Consider the following 25,751-nt stretch of genomic DNA (forward strand, 5'->3'; position numbering starts at 1 on the left):
CATTTCTCACAGTCACAGAGCCACAAAATAGATCTGGCTGGAAGAGACCTCAATGATCATAGAATCAGTGAGGCTGGAAGAGGTCTCAAAGCTCATCCAGTCCAACCTGTCACCCTGCACTATCCAATCAACCAGACCATGGCACTAGTGCCTCATCCAGTCCTACCTTGGACCCAGCACTGAAGGGTCAACGCCCCCACCAGTGATGGGGTTTGAGAAAATCCCCCCCTCCTTCCATTTCTTCTCCTCTCTGCTGTCTCCTATTTTCTTTGCCTTGGGCAGCTCAGTCATTCCGAAACGAAGTTCCCTGCCCTTTTGTTTGCTTCGCTTGCCCATTGCTCAGCCACCGCTGCTTTAGTACAGTCACTGCGGTAGTAGCTGCGGGATAAAGAGGAGCTCCTCGCAGGGGAGCTCGCTGGGCATCCCCTGCCCCCTCACACACCCGAGGCTCCGCAGCTCCGCTGCTGTTTGGGTTGTTTTCGGGGATTACTGGCAATGTTCCACGGACTGCTGACATAATGAGGCATAAGCTTCACTCAAAGGAGCAAGACCCTGAGTTCTAAAAGAGCCTGGGCTGCTCTGCTGCTAGGGATGGGCAGGGGAGGTTCGAAAGGTGTCAGCCTACCTGCAGCTTTGAGTGGCAGCAAGACTGCCTTTGGGTTTGCTCAGGGCACCCAGGATCCCTGCGAGTACTGTCCCCTGCTCGAAGCAAACCCAAAGTGTCTGCATGGAGCATCTCATGTAGCAACACAGAGTCACAGAATGGCAGAGCCTTAGAATCACAGAATCATAGAACCACAGAACCACAGAACCACAGTGACAGAACCTTAGAATCACAGAATGACAGAATCACAGAACCTTAGAATCACAGAACCATAGAATCATAGACTCAAGCAGGTTGGCAGAGCCCTCCAAGCTCACCCAGCCCAGCCCAGCACCCAGCCCTGTCCAGTCAACCAGCCCATGGCACTAAGTGCCCCAGCCAGCCTTGGCTGCAACACCTCCAGGCACAGCCACTCCACCACCTCCCTGGGCAGCCCATTCCAATGCCAATCACTCTCTCTGACAACAACTTCCTCCTCACATCCAGCCTAGACCTGCCCTGCCACAGCTTCAGCCTCTGTCTCCTTGTTCTGTTGCTGCTTGCCTGGCAGCAGAGCCCAACCCCACCTGGCTACAGCCTCCCTGCAGGCAGCTGCAGGCAGCAATGAGCTCTGCCCTGAGCCTCCTCTGCTGCAGGCTGCACCCCCCCAGCTCCCTCAGCCTCTCCTCACAGGGCTGTGCTCCAGGCCCCTCCCCAGCCTTGCTGCCCTGCTCCAAACACCTTCCAGCACCTCAGCATCTCTCTGCAATGGAGGAGCCCAGAACTGGACACAGCACTCCAGGGGTGGCCTGAGCAGTGCTGAGCACAGGGGCACAAGAACCTCCCTTGTCCTGCTGCCCACACTGCTCCTGAGCCAGCCCAGGATGCCATTGGCTCTGCTGCCCACCTGGGCACTGCTGCCTCAGCTTCACCTCCTCTCTGCCAGCACTTCAGGTCTCTCTCTGCCTAGAAATACACAGCAGCCTGTGCATGCTGTCAGCCTGTGTTTGCCAGAGGAACATGACCTCATGTGACAGATGCAAACACCACTCCGTGCCTCAGAGCCTAATCCAAGACTTTTCACGTGGAGCAGTTGTTTTGTGTTGGCTTCCAGAGGTCTGCACTTCTAACTGGTTTGTTTCAATTAAAGCTCAACCTGAACCACAAAAGATAGAGCTGAACTTTTCCCAGAGCTCAGTGGTGCTCAGATCTGGCTTTTGGTTTGGCCCATCACAAAGACAGGGGTCAGCTTCAAAGTTCAGATCTGGAAGCAGGCTGCTGCAAAGTGAGGGTCTGAAAAGCTTTCACCAGACCCATATCTGATTTTCATGCCATAGAGACACTTGCTCCTGTCTTGTAAGAGCAGTTTTATGTAGGCAGCGTCTCCAAGACTGGTGTTGACAGCAATCTATCTGCTTAAATCCTCTTGTACTTACACAGCAGGGGGGGAATCCTCTCCCTTTCCCTGGTGACAGAGCCTGGATCCTCGTCTGGAGCTGGAGCACCTTAAAAACCTGCAGATTTTCCTTCTGCTACGTGGTTAAAACTCATCCTTCAGCTCTAGGCTGCTGCACTCAATGGCAGCTCTGTGTGGGCTAGAAGCTTGACCGTTTTATCCTCCTAACATGTAGGGTTTTCAGCTGAAGGGGCAGCTGCCAGCCCTGCGAGGCAGCTGCCCACTTGTCAAGCTCTTGCAGGCGTGGGTCAGCATTTTGGGGTGAGCCTGCTCAGCGCCTGGCACAGCTGTAGCTGAACACACCGTGAGCAATAACCAAGTGCTGCTCTGCTAGCTCAGACAGCCTGGCTGGGAGGGCCAGCTGGACAGATTGACATCAAGCATTGATTCAGTACCTTTCATGAGTCCTGAGAGGATCCACACAGTTCTCTCTCATGCATGTGAACCTTGTCACTTCCCAGATCCTCTCAGCACCATAAACTCCAGAGATGCAAAACAAGACTTTGCTCTTGTGATGCTTCCAGGCTCATTCTGCAAACCAGAGAGGTTTGGAGCAGAATCCAAACTTTGTGTATTTATCCCAAACCCTCTGAGCTCTTTACTCTTCTAAATCTTTCATCTGTGTGATTGGTGCAGTGCCCTGCTCGCTGGAGCTACAGACTTCACTCCCAGGCAGAGATCCTTTAAACACCAGAGAGTGCAGATATCATTACTTGAGCCCAGCTTTGCTTGCAGGAGGCCTGTCAGGCAAGGCAAACCTATTGGAAACATGAATGCAGCCAAACAGTGCCAGAGCATTTGGGAGATACTAAAGCACATTTGAAAGCAAGGCTCAACCTGGCCCTTTCACCAGGACTTTCTCATTTGCTTCCCACAACACCTAAGCTCTGGCAGGGGATGGCAGTGACTTATGGGGCTGCTTTCCAGCTTTTTCATAGAACCATGGACTCATAGAGTCAGACAGGTTGGAAGAATCCTCCAAGCTCATCCAGCCCAACCTAGCACCCAGCCCTATCCAGAGAATCAGACCATAGAATCATAGAATCAACCAGGTTGGCAGAGACCTCCAAGCTCATCCAGTCCAACCTAGCACCCAGCCTATCCAGTCATCTAGACCATGGCACTGAATGCCTCATCCAGTCTTTTCTTGAACACCATGGCACTAAGTGCCCCAGCCAGGCTTGGCTGCAACACCTGCAGGCACTGCCACTCCACCACCTCCCTGGGCAGCCCATTCCAATGCCAATCACTCTCTCTGACAACAACTTACTCCTCATATCCAGCCTAGACCTGCCCTGGCACAACTTGAGACTGTCCCCTTCTTGTCCCCTTCTTCTGTTGCTGGCTGCCTGGCAGCAGAGCCCAACTCCACCTGGCTACAGCCTCCCTGCAGGTAGCTGCAGGCAGCAATGAGCTCTGCCCTGAGCCTCCTCTGCTGCAGGCTGCACACCCCCAGCTCCCTCAGCCTCTCCTTACAGGGTTTGTGTTCCAGGCCCCTCCCCAGCTTTGTCCCCCTTTTGCCTCATGCCTGGAAGATGTGATCTCTGATGGAGAATTAGGAGAGCAGAAAGCAGGCTCACAAAGATGATCTTGCAGATCTGCTGCAACAACCACGGAAGGGCTGGTTTGAAGTGGGCTGCAAGCAACAGCAAGTGAGGTACAGTCCTGCTGCCATGGGAAGTATCAAAGGAGTGGAAACACTTCACATCCACAGCACTTCTCACTGCTTCTCAGCTGCCTTGCCAGGAATGCACCAGAAACACATCTTGAAGTCCACATACCTAAGGGCTGAGTGGTGAGTCACCAGTGGCAGTGCTCCTGTTAGAGGCTGGCTTGTGAAATCTGATGCACTGAGTGTCCCCAAAGGTATCCCTGCCAGGCAGCACAAAGCATGCCAGGAATTTGTGAGCAGTGGAGATGACCTTGGTGAACAAAGGAGCAGAGCTATTCTTCAGGAGGCAATCCAAGAGGGGTTCCCAGAAGAGGCAACAATAACCTCTTTGCTACACCTCCTGCACTGATTCCCGCAGGGGAAAAAAAAAGGGCAGCTTCCTTGGACACTGATATAAATGCTGGGCTAGGTGACCTGGGAAGAGCTCTTCCAACCCAACCTGGCCTTGAACACCTCCCTGGGCAACCTGTGCCAGTGTCTCACCACCCTCAATCTGTGCCATCATCTCACCACTCTCAACCTGTGCCAGTGTCTCTCCACACTCACTGCAAAGAACTCTTTCCTAACACCCACTTTCAATCTCCCCTCTGCCACTTCAAACCCATTCCTCCTCCTCCTCCTGCCATTCCCAGACCTTGTCAATAGTCCCTCCCCAGCCTTCCTGGAGCCCCCTTCAGACACTGCAAGGCCACTCCAAAGTCTCCTCCAAGCCTTCTCTTCTCCAGGCTGCACAGCCCCAACTCTCTCAGCCTGTGCTCACAGCAGAGCTGCTGCAGCCCTCTCAGCATCTTGGTGGCCTCCTCTGCACTGCCTCCAACACTTCCATGTGCTGCTTGTGCTGGGGGCTCCAGAACTGCACACAGGACTGCAGGTGGGGTGTGAGGAGAGCAGAGCCAAGGGGCAGAATCCCCTCCCTTGCCCTGTGCCCACACTGCTCTGGCTGCACCCAGCACAGGGCTGTGTCTGGGCTGCACTCACCCTGCAGGCTCCTGTGGAGCTTTGCATCAGCCCAGACCCCCAGGGCCTGTTCCTCAGGGTTGCTCTCAGCCATTCCCCACCCAGCCTGCAGCTGTGCCTGGGACTGCACCCACCCAGCTGCAGGACCTTGCACCTGGCCTTGCTGACTGTCCTGAGGTTGGCCTGGGCACAGCTCTGCAGCCTGTCCAGGTCCCTCTGGCTGGATCCCTGCCCTCTTGCAAGTGACTGTGCCATGCAGCTTGGTGCCATCTGCACACTTGCTGAGGGTTGAGTGGCTTAAGGCTACCTTCAAGAGCAGAGTCAGCAGGCAAGAAGAAAACACAACAGTTTCTGTGCCTGAAAAGTGCAGCCCTTGACACACAGCAGCTGCTTATCCAGACCAGTGGTCTGAAATGTGTTTCAGAGGCCCTAGCCAGGCTGTTCCCTGTGCTGAGGCTGGGCAGGGCTTCTTCCATGTTCACTGCTATCACCACAACAGTGTGTTCCATAGCTATCTGAGATCTGCCTCCCCTGGCCCTGCCGTTCCAGTGGGAGCTGCACTGTGGCAGATGACTGTGCCATTCTCTCAGAGGTCTCTGGCTGCAGGCTGGAAATCTCTCCAACACTTTGTGTCTGTGTTTCACAGATGCTGTGTAGAGCACACAGATGCCTTCTGTATGCCGTTCCCTTCAGTAAGAAGGTGACCAACCCTCAGAGGTGGTTTTGCCCAGCACCCCTGCAGTAAGCAGGGACACCTTCAACCAAACCAGACTGCCCAGGGCCACACCCAATCTGATCTTGAATGTCTCCAGGGATGGGGCCCCAACTGCACCCCTGGGCAGCTTGTTCCAGTATTTCACCACTCTCACTGTGAGTAACTTCCCTCTTGTGTCCAACCTGAATCTGCCCTGCTTCAGTTTAAACCCACTGCCCCTTCTCCTGTCACTACAAGCCCTGCTGAACAGTCCTTCCTCAGCCTTCCTGCAGGTCCCCTTCAGATACTGAATGCAGCTACAAGGTGTCCCAAGAGCCTTCTCTTCTCCAGGCTGAACAGCCCCAGTTCTGTCAGCCTGTCCTCACAGGAGTGCTGCTCCAGCCCTCTGAACCTCTTTGTGGCCCTTCTCTGGACCTGCTCCAGCAGGTCAATGTCTCTCTTGTGTGGGAGCCTCAGAGCTGGATACAGCAGTGCAGGTAAGGTCTTACCAGAGCAGAGCAGAGTGGCAGAATCACCTCTTGCCATGCTGCTTTTGATGCAGACCAGGATGCCATTGGCCTCTGGGCTGCAAGTGAGCACTGCTGGCTCATGTCCAGCTTCTCCACTGCATCTACCAGTACCTCCAGATCCTTTTCTGCAGGGTTGTTCTCAATTTCATCATCCCTCAGCATCGACTGATATCTAGGATTGCCCTGACCTAGATGCAGGACCTTGCACTTTGCCTTACTGAACCTCGTGAGATTCTCCTCAGCTCACCTCCTCAGCCTGTCCATGTCCCTCTGTCCATCCTGTTCTTCACCACTCAGCTTGGTATCACCTGCAAGTGTGCACTCAGCCTTGCACACTCTACCATGGATTCAGGTATAGAACAGCACTGATCCCAGTGCAGTCCCTGGAGAGGCACCTCTTATCATCCACCTCCATATGGGCATTGAGCTGTTGAGCACTACCCTTAGTATGCAATCATCCAACCCATGCACTGCTGCTCTTCATGAGTCTTATTTCACAAACACCATGGCATGCAGCCTGAACATGCAGCCCAGAGAGCCAAGCAGAGCCTGGGCTGCAGCAGCAGCAGTGTGGCCAGCAGGGCCAGGGAGGGGATTCTGCCCCTCTGCTCTGCTCTGCTGAGACCCCAGCTGGAGTCCTGCATCCAGCTCTGGAGCCCCTGGGACAAGAGGGCTGTGGAGATGCTGGAGAGTGTCCAGAGCAGGGCCAGGAGGATGCTCAGAGGCTGCAGCAGCTCTGCTGTGAGCACAGCCTGAAAGAGTTGGGGCTGTGCAGGCTGGAGCAGAGGAGGCTCCCAGGTGACCTTCTTGTGGCCTTCCAGGATCTGAAGGGGGCTCCAAAAAAGCTGGGGAGGGACTTTTGAGGCTGTGAGGGAGTGGCAGGCCTGGGGGGAATGGAGCAAAGCTGGAGGTGGGGAGAGTGAGGCTGGAGGTGAGGAGGAAGTTGTTGAGCAGGAGAGTGGTGAGAGGCTGGAATGGGTTGCCCAGGGAGGTGGTTGAGGCCCCATGGCTGGAGGTGTTTGAGGCCAGGCTGGCTGAGGCTGTGTGCAGCCTGCTCTAGGGTAGGGTGTCCCTGGGCATGGCAGGGGGTTGGAACTGGCTGCTCCTTGTGCTCCCTTCCAGCCCTGTCTGATTGTCTGAGTCTGTGACAAAGCAGAGGCAGCACTTTCACACACAATCATCCCCATGCTGTGTGTGATGGAAGGAATTTAAAAGGTACTCTGGAAAAAAACACCCCAGAAGAACAATGTGGCAGAGGAAAGGGAATTCTGTTCAGTAGAACATCCCAACCAATCAGAGCAACACAACAATTCCCCTTGTTTTAATGTAATGAATGATTTTCTCCCCCACCCCTGCCCCAGCCAGAAAGTGGAGCAGGATAATGGACTGACTGGAATATTTTCAGGGTGGGATCTGCTTTGCTGAAACCACCATATCCCCTCAGCAATTACACTGGGGTGGCTGCTGCCAGCAGAGCTGGAAAGGCTCACTGAGCAAGGAGATCTGACTTAACTCTCTGATGGGATAAGTTCAGAGTCTTTCATTTTCTACTCTCAGCTTTGGGGCTTTCCCATGCAGCTCCATGGCTTCTGGAAGTGTTGCTTTTCTGCTGGTTGCCTCTCAGGCATACTGGATTCCTACCATGGCCACATGGAAAATACTAGGTGGAAAAACATCTAAAAGACAGGCTTTAGAGCCAAGATCTCTCTGCAGATTCAGCTCCAAGTGCCTAGCTCCTGCCATGGAGATGCAATTCCTTTTGTGTACTGTCAGCACTGGCATCTAATCTGCAAAGACTGCTTCATACCTGCAAAATGTCTCAGGCTGAGCTTGCTTGCTGTTGACCTTGGGTTTTCTTTCCAAAAGGAGGTTTCTAGCCTAATGCAGATGTATATAGGCATAGTGCCATGGTCTGGTTCACAGGATCACCAGATCAGAGGATGTCAGGGGTTGGAAGGGACCCAGGGAGATCATCCAGTCCAAGCCCCTGCCAGAGCAGGACCTCACAATCTAACACAGATCTCAGAGGAACACATCCAGACAGGCCTGGGAAGGCTCCAGAGAAGGAGACTCCACAACCTCTCTGGGCAGCCTGTGCCAGGGCTCTGGGACCCTTCCAGCCAAGAAGTTGCCCTTGTGCTGAGCTGGAACCTCCTGTGCTGCAGCTTCCATCCATTGCTGCTTGTCCTGTCCCAGGGGGCAGTGAGCAGAGCCTGTCCCCCCCTCCTGACCCCCAGCCCATAGATATTGATAAACATTGATCCAATCCCTTCTCAGTCTTCTCTTCTCCAGACTAAGCAGCCCCAGGGCCCTCAGCCTCTCCTCACCAGGCAGTGCCCTCCTATCCCCCCATCATCCTCACAGCCCTCTGCTGGACCCTCTCCAGCAGATCCCTGTCCCTCTGCAGCTGGGGAGCCCCAAACTGAAGGCAGTACTCAAGATGAGGTCTCAGCAGGGCAGAGCAGAGGGGCAGGAGAACCTCCCTTGGTCTGCTGGGCACACTCTGCTTAACACACCCCAGGACCCCATTGATCTTCTTGGCCACAAGGGCACATTGCTGTGCCATGGATGCTATCCACCAGGACCCCCAGGGCCCTCTCCCTGGGGCTGCTCTCCAGCAGTCACCTCCCAGCCTGCACTGCTGCAGTTTACTATTCCTTCCCAGATGCAGGACTCTGACTGATTGGACTGGATTATATTGGAGGTCTATCATATCAGTGCTAGGTTGGACTGGATTATATTGGAGGTCTATCATATCAGTGCTAGGTTGGACTGGATTATATTGGAGGTCTATCATATCAGTGCTAGGTTGGACTGGATTATATTGGAGGTCTATCATATAATCATTATATATATAAGATAATCATTATATATATAAATGATTATATTATGTATACAATACATACATATTCATATATATATATATGTGGTCTCTTCCAACCTAAACCATTCTGTGATTCTATATATATATAGAATCATAGAATGCTTTAGGTTGGAAGGGACCTCAAAGCTCGTAAGAGTTCCATCCCCTGAGCCATAGGCAGAGACACTTCCCACTAGAACAGGTCGCTTAAGATCTCATCCAACCTGGCCTTGAGCACCTCCAGGGGGGTCATGGAGCACAGAATCACCCAATGTGATCAAAGAGGAGGTGGTGGAGTCACCATCCCTGGAGGTGTTGAAGCCAAGCCTGGCTGGGGCACTCAGTGCCATGGTCTGGGTGCCTGGGCAGGGCTGGGGGCTGGGTTGAGCTGGGTGAGCTTGGAGGGCTCTGCCAACCTGCTTGGTTCTGTGATTCTATGCATTCCTGTGTGACTTGAGATAGATTCTATGGTCCTGCTCTGGCAGGGGGGTTAGCCTCAGTGATCTCTGGAGGTCTCTTCCAACCCCTAACATGCTGTGATCCTGTGAGTATGGCAAAGTGCTACTGGCCCACTGGTAGGCTCTGCAGAATATCTTGAGGTGTCATTCATGGTTTAACCAAAAACTGCCTCAGGAGACTCTGGAAGGCAGAGCTGAAATTCCATCTGCAGCCTGCACAGACACTCTCATCCACAGACACCCACCCACAGACACCCTGGCGTGCCCAGGGACAGGAGCTGAGTGCTTTGCTCCCAAGGACTCATAATTCAGTGAACTCTTGAGAAGGTGTCATTATCTGACTTGTTTCTACAGCAAAGCACAGGTGTGCAGAGTGATTTACAGGGGGCAGGGCCACTGCCCCCAGGGGCTTGTTCTCTAGGTTAGGAGTGGCATAAGGCAGTAGAGGAGAAGATGACTTCATGCAAATGGTAGTGCAGGTTTACTTTAAAGAGCTGTTCTTCCACACAGTGCCTTTGTGTCAGGCTACTGAAATGACTGAAGTGAGTTAATTGCAATACTGACCCAGCAGCAGGTCTCCTGGGAAGGTGTGGTCTTGCCAGGCCATGCTTCTTCATGTTCATGGGCACAGCAGGAGGGATGTGCACATGGCCAAGTGTAAGGTCCTGCACCGGAGTGGGCCAATCCCAAGCAAGGGGCTGGGTGGGGAATGGCTGAGAGCAGCCCTGAGGAACAGGCCTTCCTTCCTTCCTTCCTTCCTTCCTTCCTTCCTTCCTTCCTTCCTTCCTTCCTTCCTTCCTTCCTTCCTTCCTTCCTTCCTTCCTTCCTTCCTTCCTTCCTTCCTTCCTTCCTTCCTTCCTTCCTTCCTTCCTTCCTTCCTTCCTTCCTTCCTTCCTTCCTTCCTTCCTTCCTTCCTTCCTTCCTTCCTTCCTTCCTTCCTTCCTTCCCTCCCTCCTTCCCTCCTTCCTTCCCTCCTTCCTTCCTTCCTTCCTTCCTTCCTTCCTTCCTTCCTTCCTTCCTTCCTTCCTTCCTTCCTTCCTTCCTTCCTTCCTTCCTTCCTTCCTTCCTTCCTTCCTTCCCTCCTTCCCTCCTTCCCTCCTTCCCTCCTTCCCTCCTTCCCTCCTTCCCTCCTTCCCTCCTTCCCTCCTTCCCTCCTTCCCTCCTTCCCTCCTTCCCTCCTTCCCTCCTTCCCTCCTTCCCTCCTTCCCTCCTTCCTTCCTTCCTTCCTTCCTTCCTTCCTTCCTTCCTTCCTTCCTTCCTTCCTTCCTTCCTTCCTTCCTTCCTTCCTTCCTTCCTTCCTTCCTTCCTTCCTTCCTTCCTTCCTTCCCTCCTTCCTTCCCTCCTTCCTTCCCTCCTTCCTTCCCTCCTTCCTTCCCTCCTTCCTTCCCTCCTTCCTTCCCTCCTTCCTTCCCTCCTTCCTTCCCTCCTTCCTTCCCTCCCTCCTTCCTTCCCTCCTTCCTTCCCTCCTTCCTTCCTTCCTTCCTCTTTTCTCCTCTCTTTTTGTTTTCTCTTTTTGTTTTCTGTTTGTTTTTCCTTTGAGAGCAGGGGAGGATATTTGTCTTTGTAGTCTTCTTAACAACAGTTTGCCACAACTTTTCAGCACTCATGGCTCTAAATTGGCTTCATTAAATCATAGACTCACAGACTCACACAGGTGTCCCTGCCTGTGGCACAGGGAGGTTGGAACTGGCTGAGCTTTGAGGTCCCTTCCAACTAAGCCATTCTATGGTTCTGTATTCATCCCAATGAACTCTTGACAGAGCTTTTGTTCCACAGCCTCTGTCACTCTGCCTAACTGGCCAAGGAGCAATGGTTAAGATCTGCTTAAACATTCTGGGTCCCAGTGGGTGATTCTGTGCTCCACAACCTCCCTGGAGATGTTCAGGGCCAGGTTGGATGAAGCCTTGAGCGACCTGTTCTAGCAGGAGGTGTCCCTGCCTACAGCACAGGGGGGTTGAACCTGGATGCTCTTTAAGGTCCCTTCCAACCTAAACCATTCTTTTATCTTCTTCTTTCAAATGTGACTTACTGTGGTCTCTCTCCTGTAAAGCTGTGTTCATTGTGACTTATTGTGGTCTCTCTCCCGTGAAGCTCTGCTCCCTGCAGGCAGTGTTCCTGACTAGCTCAGCACTAGCAAACGACCTGTATCTGACTCTTCAGGAAAATGGGCAAATCCAGTTCTGGTCCCAGGGCACGGCCGCTTGGTGTTTGTCAGGGTTTAACCAGGCGTTGGTGTTAAGCCCTCATTGACAGAAGGCACAGGAGCGTGGCTTGAGTAGCACAGAGCGCACAAAGCTCGGGAGGGCTGCTCCCAGCTGCACTGTGCCCTGCAGAGAAGCCTGTGCAGCGTCACAGCTGGCTGTGCTTCCACAGTGCTGCTGCTGCCACAGCACTATGTGGGAAGCAGTAGCTGGAGCAGAGAGACGTCTCCTGCCTGAGCTCTCTTCTGAGCCTACTGATGTCCCACCGTGGGACTTAATGACTGCCTGCTGAATGTTTGGTGCTGTTTCCCACTGAGTGATGACCAGTGTCTGACATGCTGTAGTGCAGCACTGCTCTGCATGCTGCGGGGCAGCAGCGCTCCTTGCACCCCGCGGCAGAAAGCACTGGACTGCAGAAAGAGTCTGCCGATGTCCCACGGGAGATGGGGCTAGGGGAAAACAGCTCTGGGCTTTGCTTCAGTTCTGTTCTATTCTATGCCATTCCATTCTATTCTACTCCATTCCATTCTACTTCACTCCACTCCTATTCTATTCTATTATGTCCCATTCTATCCCATTCCATTCTGTTCTATTCGATTGCATTCCATTCCATTCTACTCTGTCCCATTCTGTTCCATCCTATTCTATTCCATTCTACTCCATTCTGTTCTATTCCATTCCATTCAGTTCCATTCTCTTCCATTCTATTCCATTCCATTCAGTTCCATTCTGTTCCATTACATTTTATTCAGTTCCATTCCATTCTATTCTGTTCCATTCTATTTCATTCTACTCCATTTCATTCAGTTCCATTGTATACCATTCATTCTACTCCATTCCATTCCATTCTATTCTGTTTCATTTTATTCTGTTCAGCTCCATTCTGTTCCATTCTATTTTGTTCATTCTGTTTAATTCTATTCCATTCTACTTCATTCCATTCTATTCTATTATATTCTATTCTTTTCCATTCAGTTACATTCTATTACATTCCATTCATTCTATGCGGTTCTGTTCTATTCTATTCTATTCTATTCTATTCTATTCTATTCTATTCTATTCTATTCTATTCTATTCTATTCTATTCTATTCTATTCTATTCTATTCTATTCTATTCTATTCCTTTCCATTCAGTTACATTCTGTTCCATTCCATTCTATTCTGTTCCATTCTATTCCATTCCATTCATTCTATGCTGTACCATTTCATTCTATTCTGTGCTCCACAACCTCCCTGGGCAACCTGTGCCAGTGTCTCACCTCAGAGAACTTCTCCCTAACATCTACTTTAAATCTCTCCTCTTGCAGTTTACAGCCATTACCCCTCATCATAGTGTCCAGTTCTGGGCTCCTCAGTTCAAAAGGGAGGTGGTGGAGTTGCCATCCCTGGAGGTGTTGAAGCCAAGCCTGGATGGGGCACTTAGTGCCATGGTCTGGGTGATTGGATAGGGCTGGGTGCCAGGTTGGGCTGGGTGCTAGGTTGGGCTGGGTGAGCTTGGAAGGCTCTTCCAATCTGCTTGATTCTGTGATTCTATGACTTGCAGTACCAGGTATAGTAAATGAGAGAGACAGAGAAAGGAAAGCAAATTGTGCCTTTAGGCTACCAACCAAGAAGCCCAAAATTCATTACACTGAAAGTGCAAACAAAGAAAGGAGCTGCTCCAAACAGAGAAAGCTCTCTCTGCCTTCTATTGCCCTTGGATTCTGCCCAAAGAGAGGAGACTGCAATGTTTCCCTTGGGGATTGCTAATGAGTCTGTTAAGTAAAACACAAAATCACAAAGGAGCTTTGCTGTGAAGTCTTCAACCAGCCCTACTCAGGGGCTGGTCTCTGAGTTTTAGTTTACCGATCTAAATGTAGAGAAGTAGAGGCAGATGTAGAGGCAGATGTATCTGAGTTAGTATCTGTGTCTTTGGCATGTGAAAAAATGACTCAATGTGCCCTCAGTTTTCAGTGCCAGCAGCTCACTGGCACTGGCAGAGCCTGGGCTGCAGCAGCAGCAGTGTGGCCAGCAGGGCCAAGGAGGGGATTCTGCCCCTCTGCTCTGCTCAGACCCCAGCTGGAGTCCTGCATCCAGCTCTGGAGCCCCTGGGACAAGAGGGCTGTGGAGATGCTGGAGAGTGTCCAGAGCAGGGCCAGGAGGAGGCTCAGAGGCTGCAGCAGCTCTGCTGTGAGCACAGACTGAAAGAGTTGGGGCTGTGCAGGCTGCAGCAGAGGAGGCTCCCAGGTGACCTTCTTGTGGCCTTCCAGGATCTGGAGGGGGCTGCAAAAAAAATGGGGAGGGACTTTTGAAGCTGTGAGGGAGTGGCAGGAGTGGGGGGAATGGAGCAGAGCTGGAGGTGATTAGGTTCAGCCTGGAGGTGAGGAGGAAGTTGTTGAGCAGGAGAGTGGTGAGAGGCTGGAATGGGTTGCCCAGGGAGGTGGTTGAGGCCCCATGGCTGGAGGTGTTTGAGGCCAGGCTGGCTGAGGCTGTGTGCAGCCTGCCCTAGGGTAGGGTGTCCCTGGGCATGGCAGGGGGCTTGGAACTGGCTGATCCTTGTGCTCCCTTCCAGCCCTGCCTGATTCTGTGACTCTCTGGCTCTCTATCACAGTGCATCACACAAGCAGTCTGGTGCCTGCAGAGGGTGCAAGTGCAGGGGCTTTGTTTGGCAGCAGTGTGTGGTGTTTTCCTCTGTCCCTCTCTAGCCTGGTTCAGGCTATTGCTCAGTGGTTGCTTGAGGCTGTGATGGTTCCTCCTGAGATAAGGCTTGTGGATGTGATTAGTTCTGCAGCCACAGAATCAGTGAGGCTGGAAAAGAGCTCTGAGAGCACTGAGTCCAGCCTATAAGCTGACACCATGACATCAGCTAAACCATGCCACCAAGGGCCACAGCCAGCCTTTTCTCAAAGACCTCCAGGGATGATGACTCCAGCAGCTCCCTGGCAGTCCATGCCAGTGCCTGATCACCCTTTCCATGAGGAAGTGCTTCCTAATATCCAACCTAAACCTCTTCTGGCGCAGCTTCAGACCATGCCTGCTTGTCCTGTCTCTAGTTGTCTACTTCATTAGTAGAGGAAGAGGTTGAAGCATCATTTCTGGGAGATGGGCTCTGTTATCTGACCCTACTAGGGAATAATACAGAGGGAGTAAGGAGGGCTTTGATGTGTAGGTTTGGTTCCCACTGTTCTAAGGCCTCATATTTGGTTTGAGGGAAAGGAGAGGGTTGGTGCACCTCTGTGTTCACTGCATCACAGTGCCTCCACCCCCTCCCTGGGCAGCCCATTCCAATGCCAATCACTCTCTCTGACAACAACTTCCTCCTCACAGCCAGCCTAGACCTGCCCTGCCACAGCTTCAGCCTGGGTCCCCTTCTTCTGTTGCTGGCTGTCTGGCAGCAGAGCCTAACCCCACCTGGCTACAGCCTCCCTGCAGGCAGCTGCAGGCAGCAATGAGCTCTGCCCTGAGCCTCCTCTGCTGCAGGCTGCACCCCCCCAGCTCCCTCAGCCTCTCCTCACAGGGCTCTGCTCCAGGCCCCTCCCCAGCCTTGCTGCCCTGTTCCAAACACCTTCCAGCACCTCAACATCTCTCTGCAGTGGAGAGGCTCAGAAGAAGAAGGTCTCCTTTTGGGCACAGAGGGTGAGCAGTCTCAGTGCCCATACCCAGCTGACTGCTGGGAAAAAAAAAATAAAACAAAGAAGAGAAATTGCTTCAAAATTGGCCCAAACCTCAAATTTTCTGCTTTGTGTAGTCTCTATCCATTGGGTGACCGTTTCTGGAAGGAGTTATCCCTGTCTCATGGCAGAAGGAGAATGTTTTTGAGATCTCAGAAAGTGCTGCAAAATGAGGTTATTGTTCTCCAGTCAGGTATCACAGCAATGACTCCTGAATTTTAGCTGCCTAACAAAGGCTTGCTTAGAACTGATTCCAAGTGATGACATGCTAATGGCAAGCTTTGTGGGCAGCAGAGACCTTATCTGAGTGCAGAGGTTCCCCTCCCCCATCAGCATTTTCTGGTAGACTCTACTGAGGACTTTAGAGAGCTGCTGAGGTAATGCTTGCACTGAAGCTGTGTGCTGCAGCAGCCAGGCTGAGGGCAGGGATCCAGCCAGAGGCACCTGGGCAGGCTGCAGAGGTGGGCACAGGCCAAGCTCAGGAGGTTCAACAAGACCAAGGGCAAAGTCCTGCAGCTGGGTGGAGGCAATGCCAAGCACCAATGCAGGCTGGGCAGTGCCAGGCTGGAGAGCAGCCCTGAGGAGAGGGACTGAGGGTGTCCCTGGGCATGGCAGGGGGGTTGGAACTGACTGGCTGGGGCACTTAGTGCCATGGTCTGGGTGCTTGGGCTGGGCTGGGTGCTAGGTTGGACTGAGTGAGCTTGGAGGGCTCTGCCAACCTGCTTGGTTCTATGATTCTATGGTTCTATGATAATGACCCTCTCTCAGCTTTATCTCAATCTACAGAGCTGTAGCTCACAGCTGCAATGTTCCCTGACAGGAATATGTTTCTGCTTGTTCATAACTATTTGAACACCTGGTTCAGAGGTGTCTGAACTGAAAGAATATCTCCTGAGTCTGAATTTGAACTCTCACTGGGCCAGCAATGTGACTAAGAGAGCCAATGGCATGCTGGGGTGCATCAGGAAAAGTGTGGCCAGCAGGTCTAGGGAGGTTCTTCTCCCCCTCTACTCTGCTCTGCTGAAACCACACTTGGAATAGTGTGTCCAGTTTTGGGCTCCCCAGTTCAGGAGAGACAGTGACCTGCTGGAGAGAGTCCAGCAGAGAGCCACAAGGATGACTTGGGGAGCTTGAGCATCTCCCCTGCAAATGGAGGCTGAGAGCCCTGGGGTTGTTCAGTCTGGAGGAGAGAAGGCTGAGAGGAGATCAGGTCAATGTGTACAGATATCTGAGAGGTGGGTGTCAGGTGGATGAGGCCAAGCTCCTTTTGGTGCTCAGCATGAGCAGAAACTTCTTTGCAGTGAGTGTGACAGAGCCCTGGAGCAGGCTGCCCAGAGAGGCTGTGGAGTCTCCTTTACTGGAGACTTTCAAACTCCTCCTGGATGCATTCCTGTGCCAACTAGCCTAGGGGATGCTGCCTTGGAGTGGGGTTGGGCTGGGTGATCTCTGGAGGTCCCTCCCAACCTCTATGGTTCTGTGATTCTGTGATTCACTCTCACCTAGCAGGGGAAGGACCAATGTACTTATAGGTGTAGTTTCTATCCCATCTCTCATTTCCAACCTTTCAAGCACAGAATAAGAACAGATAGATTTTGAAGTTGGCTTTTTTTTTCCCCTGAAAGGAGATGAAGAAACAAACCCTGCAGGTCAACAGGATACCAATGAAAACATGGGGCTGGCAAGTGAGGAAGAGGAGTGCATGTTCCTAGGTGTTTTTAGAGAGCATTAGTAACTAGAACAGAGGTTCCCAACCTCTTTTTGGATTGCAATCAACCCTCAGAATTCCTTGTGGGCCACCAGGCATCGTTATCATCAAGCTTTTAATTGGAAACACTATTAAAAACAGCTTTTAATGCCACTCGGTGGATTAGCTGTGAAGCCTTCAGTGTGGCCTCCTGGACCACCAGTGTTCTGTGGACCATGGTTTGGGAACCACTGAACCAGACTACACACAGAGTACACCCCAACAAAACACTTTTGTGCAGGGAAGCAAAGTCAGCCCCTCAGTTGCAAAATGTGCTCGAGTCAGACACAAGTCAGTTTAACCTCTTTGGTACCTGAAGACCACAGCACTCCTCCAGCTTCAGCTCTGAGCTTAAGTTTCCTTCTGTTCTTGCCTTGGAGAAACAACTAAATGGTGCCAAGAAACAAGGGTAAGATTGTTTCTTGTAGGATCTTCCTCATATCTGTGATGTAAAAGGGGTTGGATCAAGCAAGCTGGCAGAGCTCTCCAAGCTCACCCAGCCCAACCTAGCTCCCAGCCCTGGCCAAGCACCCAGACCATGACACTAAGTGCCCCAGCCAGGCTTGGCTGCAACACCTCCTGCCATGACGACTCCACCACCTCCCTGGGCAGCCCATTCCAATGCCAATCACTCTCTCTGACAACAACTTCCTCCTAACATCCAGCCTAGACCTGCCCTGCCACAGCTTCAGCCTCTGTCCCCTTCTGTTGCTGCTGGGTGCCTGGCAGCAGAGCCCAACCCCACCTGGCTACAGCCTCCCTGCAGGCAGCTGCAGACAGCAATGAGCTCTGCCCTGAGCCTCCTCTGCTGCAGGCTGCACCCCCCCAGCTCCCTCAGCCTCTCCTCACAGGGCTCTGCTCCAGGCCCCTCACAGCTTTGTCGCCCTCCTGTGGACACCTTCCAGTACTGCAACATCTCTGCAATGGAGGAGCCCAGAACTGGACACAGCACTCCAGGGGCAGCCTGAGCAGTGCTGAGCACAGGGGCACAAGAACCTCCCTTGTCCTGCTGCCCACACTGCTCCTGAGCCAGCCCAGGATGCCATTGGCTCTGCTGCCCACCTGGGCACTGCTGCCTCAGCTTCAGCTCCTCTCTGCCAACACCCCCAGGGCCCTCTCTGCCTGCCTGCTCTCAGCCACTCTGGCCCCAGCCCCAAGTGCTGCTTGGGGTTGTTGTGGCCAAAGTGCAGAACCTGCCCTGGGCCTTGTTCAGTCTCATCCCCTTGGCCTCTGCCCACCCATGCAGCCTGGCCAGGTCCCTCTGCAGGGCTCTGCTACCCTCCCACAGCTCCACACTGCTCCTAGCTTGGTGCCAGCTGCAAACTCACTGCTGCTGGACTCAATCCCCTGTTGCAGATGAAGCTCAGCTTGCAAACCTGACTATGGAGTGCAGAACCAAACCGTGCTGCTCTCCTCAGCCACTAGGAAATTGCCCTCAGACGAAGTGGGCTATGGGGGCACTCTCACATGGCTGGTGCTTGTCTGGGGGAGGATGCCCCAGCTGAGCCAAGCCTTTCAAATACTAACCCAGTTGTGTAAGAAAAAGAAATGCACACTTAGCAGTAATCCCTTCCCCACACTGCTGCCTGCCACTACTGCTCGAGTTGGTTGTGTGTTCTTACGCTAGCGAGTGCCTTTCTGTCCAACCCATCAGCTTTTGGCTTCTCTCCACAGGAAGCAGGGAAGCTGCCTTCACCTATGCCATTACTGCTGCCGGGGTTGCACACGCTGTCACGGCCGCCTGCAGCCAGGGCAACCTCAGCAATTGTGGCTGTGACCGAGAGAAACAGGGCTACTACAACCAGGAGGAGGGCTGGAAGTGGGGAGGCTGCTCTGCGGATATCAGATACGGCATTGAGTTCTCCCGGAGGTTTGTTGATGCCCGAGAAATCAAAAAGAATGCCCGGAGGCTGATGAACTTGCACAACAATGAGGCTGGAAGAAAGGTATTCCCGAAAGGATGAGGGCTGGGGGACCGTGTGCGCTGGAGCACCGGGGGGCGGCTGGCTTGGCGCAGGAGGCACCCCCCAGCACTCACCCCTCTCTTTGCAGTACCCCGCGCCCGCATCCAGCTCCCCCGCGGCACCTCCCCTTCGTGTTTTGTTTGCTGTTTCTTTTTATTCAGACCCGAGGGTTTTTTTTGTTCAGACCTTATTGCATTGCAGCTGCTCCTCTAAAGACTTCTGCTTCCTGCTCCTCTAACTCCTTCAGCTTCCTGAGCCTTCCTGCCAGTCCCGCCGGTAACAGAGAGGACTTTGCCGGAGCTGCTTGGCGCAAGGAGGAGTTTTGGTTTTCATCTCCTTTGCAAGAGATGTTTGGGCTTGTGACGGGACAGGACCGAGTGTCTGCATTGCTGAACTCCCGCAGCACTTGCAGCTATTTATTCCATCCCGAACCAAAACACTTCTTTGACCACAGCTTTAATGAAACACACACTTCATAGCCGGGGCACAACTGGCCGCTGGCGGGCTGCAAACAGCTGCAGAGGAGCCACTTGGGAAGGAGAAAGAGTTCCATGTCTGCAGCCGCGACTCAGTTGCTTGCAATGGAAACCGTAAACCCCGGGGAGTTCTGCTGGGTTGTGTCCTCTGAGTATCACCCTCAGAGCTCTCAAAGCTTGCCCTTCAGAAAGGGTAAGAAATGTCTGCACAAGACAGACCGACCTCAGGAGGGATCCCACTGTAGCCTGCACAGGGTTTTCCTGCAGGTAGAATAAGTGCTGCTTCCACTCTCCAGTGCTGCAGGAGACTCCAGTATGTCACTCACAGGCTCACAGGATGTCAGGGGTTGGAAGGGACACAAGGAGAGCATCCAGTCCAACCTCCTGCCAGAGCAGGACAATCCTACCTGACACAGATCACAGAGGAACACATCCAGACAGGCCTGGGAAGGCTCCAGAGAAGGAGACTCCACAGCCTCTCTGGGCAGCCTGTGCCAGGGCTCTGGGACCCTTCCAGCCAAGAAGTTCCCCCTTGTGCTGAGCTGGAACCTCCTGTGCTGCAGCTTCCATCCATTGCTGCTTGTCCTGTCCCAGGGAACAGTGAGCAGAGCCTGTCCCCCCCTCCTGACCCCCAGCCCTCAGATACTTATAAACATTGATCCAATCCCCTCTCAGTCTTCTCTTCTCCAGACTAAGCAGCCCCAGGGCCCTCAGCCTCTCCTCACCAGGCAGTGCTTCAGTCCCCTTATCATCCTCACAGCCCTCCGCTGGACCCTCTCCAGCAGATCCCTGTCCCTCTGCAGCTGGGGAGCCCCAAACTGAAGGCAATATTCGAGATGAGGTCTCAGCAGGGCACTCCTCTACACCTTGCCCCCAAATCCAGGTTGAATTTTTCTCCTCTAAACCAGTGTGTGCCTTCTGTGCTTCCACTAGTCCAAGCACTGGCTGCTGAAGTGAGCAGAGATGGTTGAGGGACTGCTGACAGAAGCAGCACAACTGTCTCACTGCCTCTGTTTTGCTTAATGATCCTCAGTCCATGCAGCAAGGTCTCCCAAGGGCTGTGGCTGGCTGTGCAGTGAAGATGAAGGTGGTGTGTGTGGGCAGTTATCCTTGGGGATGAAAGCTCTACCTAAAGTCAGTGTGGTGAAAGAGTCCAGTTTTGGAGCACAGTCTCAGGTGTAGAGACAGGATCAGCACTCGGACGATGAGTGAGGTCTCCAGGGGGGCAGGAGACAGCTGGCTGAAGAGCAGACAGAAAAGCATCCCTAGGAGTGGCACAAGCTTTTTTCATCAAAAGCTGCTGCTGCTGCTGCTGTGTGAGGTCTGGGAAGAGCAGCTGGAGGTCTGATCACTTCTCTTGGAATCATAGAATCAACCAGGTACAAAGAGACCTCTGACCTCATCCACTCCAACCCAGCCCTATCCAATCACCCAGACCATGGCACTAAGTGTCCCAGCCAGGCTTGGCTTCAACACCTCCAGCCACAGCCACTCCACCACCTCCCTGGGCAGCCCATTCCAATGCCAATCACTCTCTCTGACAACAACTTCCTCCTCACATCCAGCCTAGACTTGCCCTGGCACAGCTTCAGCCTGGGTCCCCTTCTTCTGTTGCTGGCTGCCTGGCAGCAGAGCCCAACCCCACCTGGCTACAGCCTCCCTGCAGGTAGTTGTTCACCTTGGTGCTGTGCATTGTGTTTGGATACAAAGGAAGATGGAAAACACAGGTTAAGCTTGCAAGGGAGCATTTGTTACTGCTAGATGCATCATTATGTCTTCTTAAACTGGCAGCCCTCTGTAGTGGGTACCAGAGCACAGCCTGTTTGGAACACATGGCAGTCAAGATGTGGAAGAGGGACAAACCAGCAAAACCAGATGGAGGGCAGTGAAGTTCCCTGCCCAAGGGGAGAAGGCAGCTCAGTATCTGAGCCAGGCATAGATCCTAGGTCCCCCACTTCTAAATATAGCCCAGTAACCACTAGGCCACATTGCCAAGCCCTGTTAGGCAAATTATACTTCTACTCTTCATCAGAATTTCATAAGCAGGGGGCCACAGGCAGACCATAGAAGTGTGTGATGTGACAGATCTGCCTGGTGCAGCACTCGTGGAAGTGTACTGGGTTTAACATTTCTGCAGGGGCTGCTTTTTATCCTTTGGGGACAAATGTTCTTCAAAGCCAAAATGTCAGGCAAGTTCTCCTGCTTGCTTTTATTTTTATTGAGAAGACAGGGCCCAGCCCTGGTCAGTATCTGTATGGATGATCTGGACCAGGGGATTGAGTCCAGCCCTGGCCAAGCACCCAGACCATGGCACTAAGTGCCCCAGCCAGGCTTGGCTGCAACACCTCCAGGCACGGTGACTCCACCACCTCCCAGGGCAGCCCATTCCAATGCCAATCACTCTCTTTGTGAAGAACTTCCTCCTGACATCCAGCCTAGACCTGCCCTGGCACAGCTTGAGACTCTGTCCTCTGGTTCTGCTGTTCTGTTGGTCTCTTCTGGGAGAAGAGCCCAACCCCACCTGGCTACATCCTCCCTTCAGGTAGTCCTTCACCAGCTTTCTTGCAGGCCCCCTTCAGATACTAGAAGGTCACAATAAGGTCTCCTTGGCTCATCTGAGCTCATCTGCTATTTGCCTAAATCAGACATTCTGAACTAAAGGCTGAGAGAAGCTTAAGGTTAGAGCAATACTCTGGAAACCAGAACACAAAGCCTGAACCCAGGCACTGCCTGCTGCTCTGTGGATGTCCTTCTGAATGTACCCCATGTGCTCCTTACAGCCAGGTCAGAACTAGCTGCACTTACATCTGGACACTTGCTGAAGCAGCTCTGAATCTGCATCTTCTTCCTTTTCCATTTCACAACTCTCAAAACACAACTGCAGAGAGTTGTACCCTCGTTTATATTCTGGCTTCTACCCTGCTTTATACTCTGGCTTCTACCCGGGCTTCTACCCTGGCTTGTACCCTGCTACTATTAAGGATTAAAGGAAGGATATTTGTCCCTTATTTATGAATAGGGATAGAAGACAAGAAGGAGGTCACAGGGGGCTGTAATGACACCAGGGGCTGGGAGAGCTGAGTCTTGTTAGCTTGGAGAGGAGGATCACAGGATCACAGGATGTCAGGGATTGGAAGGGGCTGCCATAGATCATCAAGTCCAATCCTGTGCCAGAGCAGGACCATAGAATCTAGGTCAGATAACACAGGAACACATCCAGACAGGGTTGGAAAGTCTCCAGAGAAGGAGACTCCACAACCTCTCTGGGGAGCCTGTGCCAGTGCTCCATAACCCTTACAGTCAAGAAGCTCTTCCTCATGTTCACAGGATCAGAGGATATTAGGGGCTTGAGGAGGCTGAGGGGTGACCTCATTAATGATATGTGAAAGGGGAGTGTCAGGAGGATGGAGCCAGGGTCTGCTCAGGGATGTCCAGTGGCAGGACAAGGGGCAATGGGTGCAAGCTGGCGCACAGGAGGTTCCATATGAACATAAGGAAAAGCTTTTCTCTGGTCAGCAGCAATAAGCCAAGGAGCAATGGCTACAGACTGGAACAGAGAAGGTTGCACCTCAACATGAGCAGAAACTTCTTTACAATGGGAGTTACAGAGCCCTGGAGCAGGCTGCCCAGAGAGGATGTGGAGTCTCCTCTGGAGACATTCAAAACCCTCCTGGAGACACTACTGTGTGATCTGCTCTAGGTGATCCTGCCTGGCAGGGAGGTTGGACTGGATGAGCTCTAACCCATCCATGAGTTTTCACACAGCACTTCCCCTGATCAGTTTTGCAAAGCTACCCCCAATTCCCTCCAGGAACAGAGGTAAATCTCTTTCCTTCCCCCCCTTGAGAGCTCCAGCAGCCATGGAAATGTCTCAAGTAATAGGACTACACCAAATGGAACCACATTGGCCCTCTGAAGAGGTCTCTCTTGTTTCATAGACTCATAAAATCCAGCAGGTTGGAAGAGACCTCCAAGCTCATCCAGCCCAAGCTATCCCCCAGCCCTATCCAATCAGCTAGACCCTTCCAAGCCCTGACATTCTGTGTCTCTGTGATTCCTGATGATCCAAGACTCTGCTGATGGAAGATTTAAACCCAGTGCTGTGCTGCCTGAGAGGCAGCCTCCACCACAGCCGCTGGGATTCAGGATGGAAGGCACACGGAGGGCTGGTGGATGAAACCAAGCCTCCAAAGCACAACCAGGCACAGCCTAAGGCAAATGTTGCTGGAGGAAGGGCTTGCTGCAAATCTGAGCCACTGCAGAGAGATCTGTGGGCAAAAGGCTTTGACAGAGTAATGAAAAACTAAACAGCAAGAGAGCCCTGGGAGCTTTGGTGCTGTTTTATGAGACAGCTTTCCTACCATGTATTTTTAGAAGCAAGTGATCACTACTCCGGGCTAAATGAACTCAGAAAGAGCATCCCCATCGGGGAGCACATGCCATCAATCTTGACTTGCTGTTGAAAGCTTCAAAACAATGCCTGGCCTCTCCCCTGGGGAATCCCAGGGAGAAGTGGGGTTATGTGTTTGTTTGTTTTGCAGGGGTGAGGGATGGGGGAAGGGGGTGGGGGGGTGGGACTGAGCATGTTAAAAGAACAAGCTGACAAATTGGTAGCAGATCACAGCTTTGACCAACAGGAAGGAGAGAAATGGTCCTAACAGTTTATCAACCACTTAGGCTCTTAAGGATAGATAATGGCTGTGGTTAGTGGGGGTGGGAAATTTGGCCTAATTCTTTCCCTTCCAGCGACACTCATCCTGCTGACTGCCAGCAACTCAGCCTGCTGCTGGACCATCTGATGTAGACCAGGCTTTCCCCAGAAGGGCTGGACTAGATGGTCCTTAAGGTCCTCTTCCAACTTGGCATTCTATCAGTCTATGATTGACAGTGGCACTGAGTGCAGCCTCAGCAAGGTTGCTGCCCACACCAAGCTGTGTGCTGCAGCAGCCAGGCTGAGGGCAAGGATCCAGCCAGGGGCACCTGGGCAGGCTGCAGAGGTGGGCACAGGCCAAGCTCAGGAGGTTCAACATGACCAAGTGCAGCTGGGTGGAGGCAATGCCAAGCACCAATGCAGGCTGGGCAGTGCCAGGCTGGAGAGATTAAGTGTCAGTTTAAGGTTAAAACACAGAAAGGGAGATAATAGAACTGGCCTCCATTCCCAGCTGTGCCATAGAATGGTTTAGGTTGGGAGGGATCTCAAAGCTCATCCAATTCCAACCCCCCTGTGCCATGGGCAGGGACACCTCCCACTAGAACAGGTTGCTCAAGACCTCATCCACCCTGGCCTTGAACACCTCCAGGGAGGTTGTGGAGCACAGAAACACCCAATGTGATCAACGATGATTAAAGATCACATTGGGTGATTCTGTGCCCCACAACCTCCCTGAGCTTGGCTGTGGGAGGTGTGCCAGTGTCTCACCACCCTCACTGCAAAGAACTTCTTCCCAACATGCAGTTTCAATCTCCCCTATGCCACTTCAAACCCCTTTTCCTGCCATTCCCAGACCTTGTCAATAGTCCCTCCACAGCCTTCCTGGAGCCCCCTTCAGACACTGCAAGGCCACTCCAAGCTCTCCTCCAAGCCTTCTCCTCTCCAGGCTGCACAGCCCCAACTCTCTCAGCCTGTGCTCACAGCAGAGCTGCTGCAGCCCTCTCAGCATCTTGGTGGCCTCCTCTGCACTGGCTCCAACACTTCCATGTGCTGCTTGTGCTGGGGGCTGCAGAACTGCCCCCAGGACTGCAGGTGGGGTGTGAGGAGAGCAGAGCCAAGGGGCAGAATCCCCTCCCTTGCCCTGTGCCCACACTGCTCTTGCTGCACCCAGCACAGGGTTGTGTCTGGGCTGCACTCACACTGCAGGCTCCTGTGGAGCTTTGCATCAGCCCAGACCCCCAGGGCCTGTTCCTCAGGGCTGCTCTCAGCCATTCCCCACCCAGCCTGGAGCTGTGCCTGGGACTGCACCCACCCAGCTGCAGATGAGAAGCGATGCTCAGAATATGACTTGAGTTGAAATGCTATGAAGTTTCAGTGGAGACTGAATTGCAGTTTCAAAAGCAGAAGCCAACTAATTCTATGCTCTCATAAGCCTAAAATAGTCTTACAAAACAAGTGACTTTGTTTCCTAAGTCATCTCAGAGATTTCAAGAATGTGACTTCCCAGGTTTTACAGCCTGGAGTCTGTCCTTTGCTGAAAGTTTCTTTCTCTAAGAGAGACAAAGTATTTCACTGCACATCCCTTGTGAGGGCACTCAAGACAGAAAAAGCTTTCAAGAGCTGTGCTTCATGGCATACTTTCCACCTTCCCTCTGAAATTGGTTTGCAGACAGATAGAAACCCAGCTTCAGAGAGTTTGGTGTTACAGTTGAGGTGGATTAGATGGAGAGCAAATGCTTGTCCATATGTGCATAAGTACATCCATGTGGGAGCTGGTGAAGAGCCTGGAACACAAACCCTGTGAGGAGAGGCTGAGGGAGCTGGGGGGGTGCAGCCTGCAGCAGAGGAGGCT

General features: G+C 52.7%; 1 protein-coding gene across 4 annotated transcripts in view; it reads left to right on the top strand.

The window, feature by feature from the left end:
- Positions 1-25,751, top strand: part of WNT7B (Wnt family member 7B) — a 68,290-nt gene that overhangs the window by 31,630 nt on the left and 10,909 nt on the right. For 3 of the 4 annotated variants that reach the window (XM_064142821.1, XM_064142823.1, XM_064142822.1), the window contains one exon: positions 18,483-18,754. In XM_064142821.1, the coding sequence (XP_063998891.1) occupies positions 18,483-18,754 (272 nt within the window). Of the gene's footprint in view, positions 1-17,150; positions 17,218-18,482; positions 18,755-25,751 lie in introns of those variants that run through there. The other variant, XM_064142825.1, reaches the window with a different exon arrangement.

This window comes from Pogoniulus pusillus, chromosome 4, assembly GCF_015220805.1.
Source record: "Pogoniulus pusillus isolate bPogPus1 chromosome 4, bPogPus1.pri, whole genome shotgun sequence".
NCBI lineage: Eukaryota > Metazoa > Chordata > Aves > Piciformes > Lybiidae > Pogoniulus > Pogoniulus pusillus.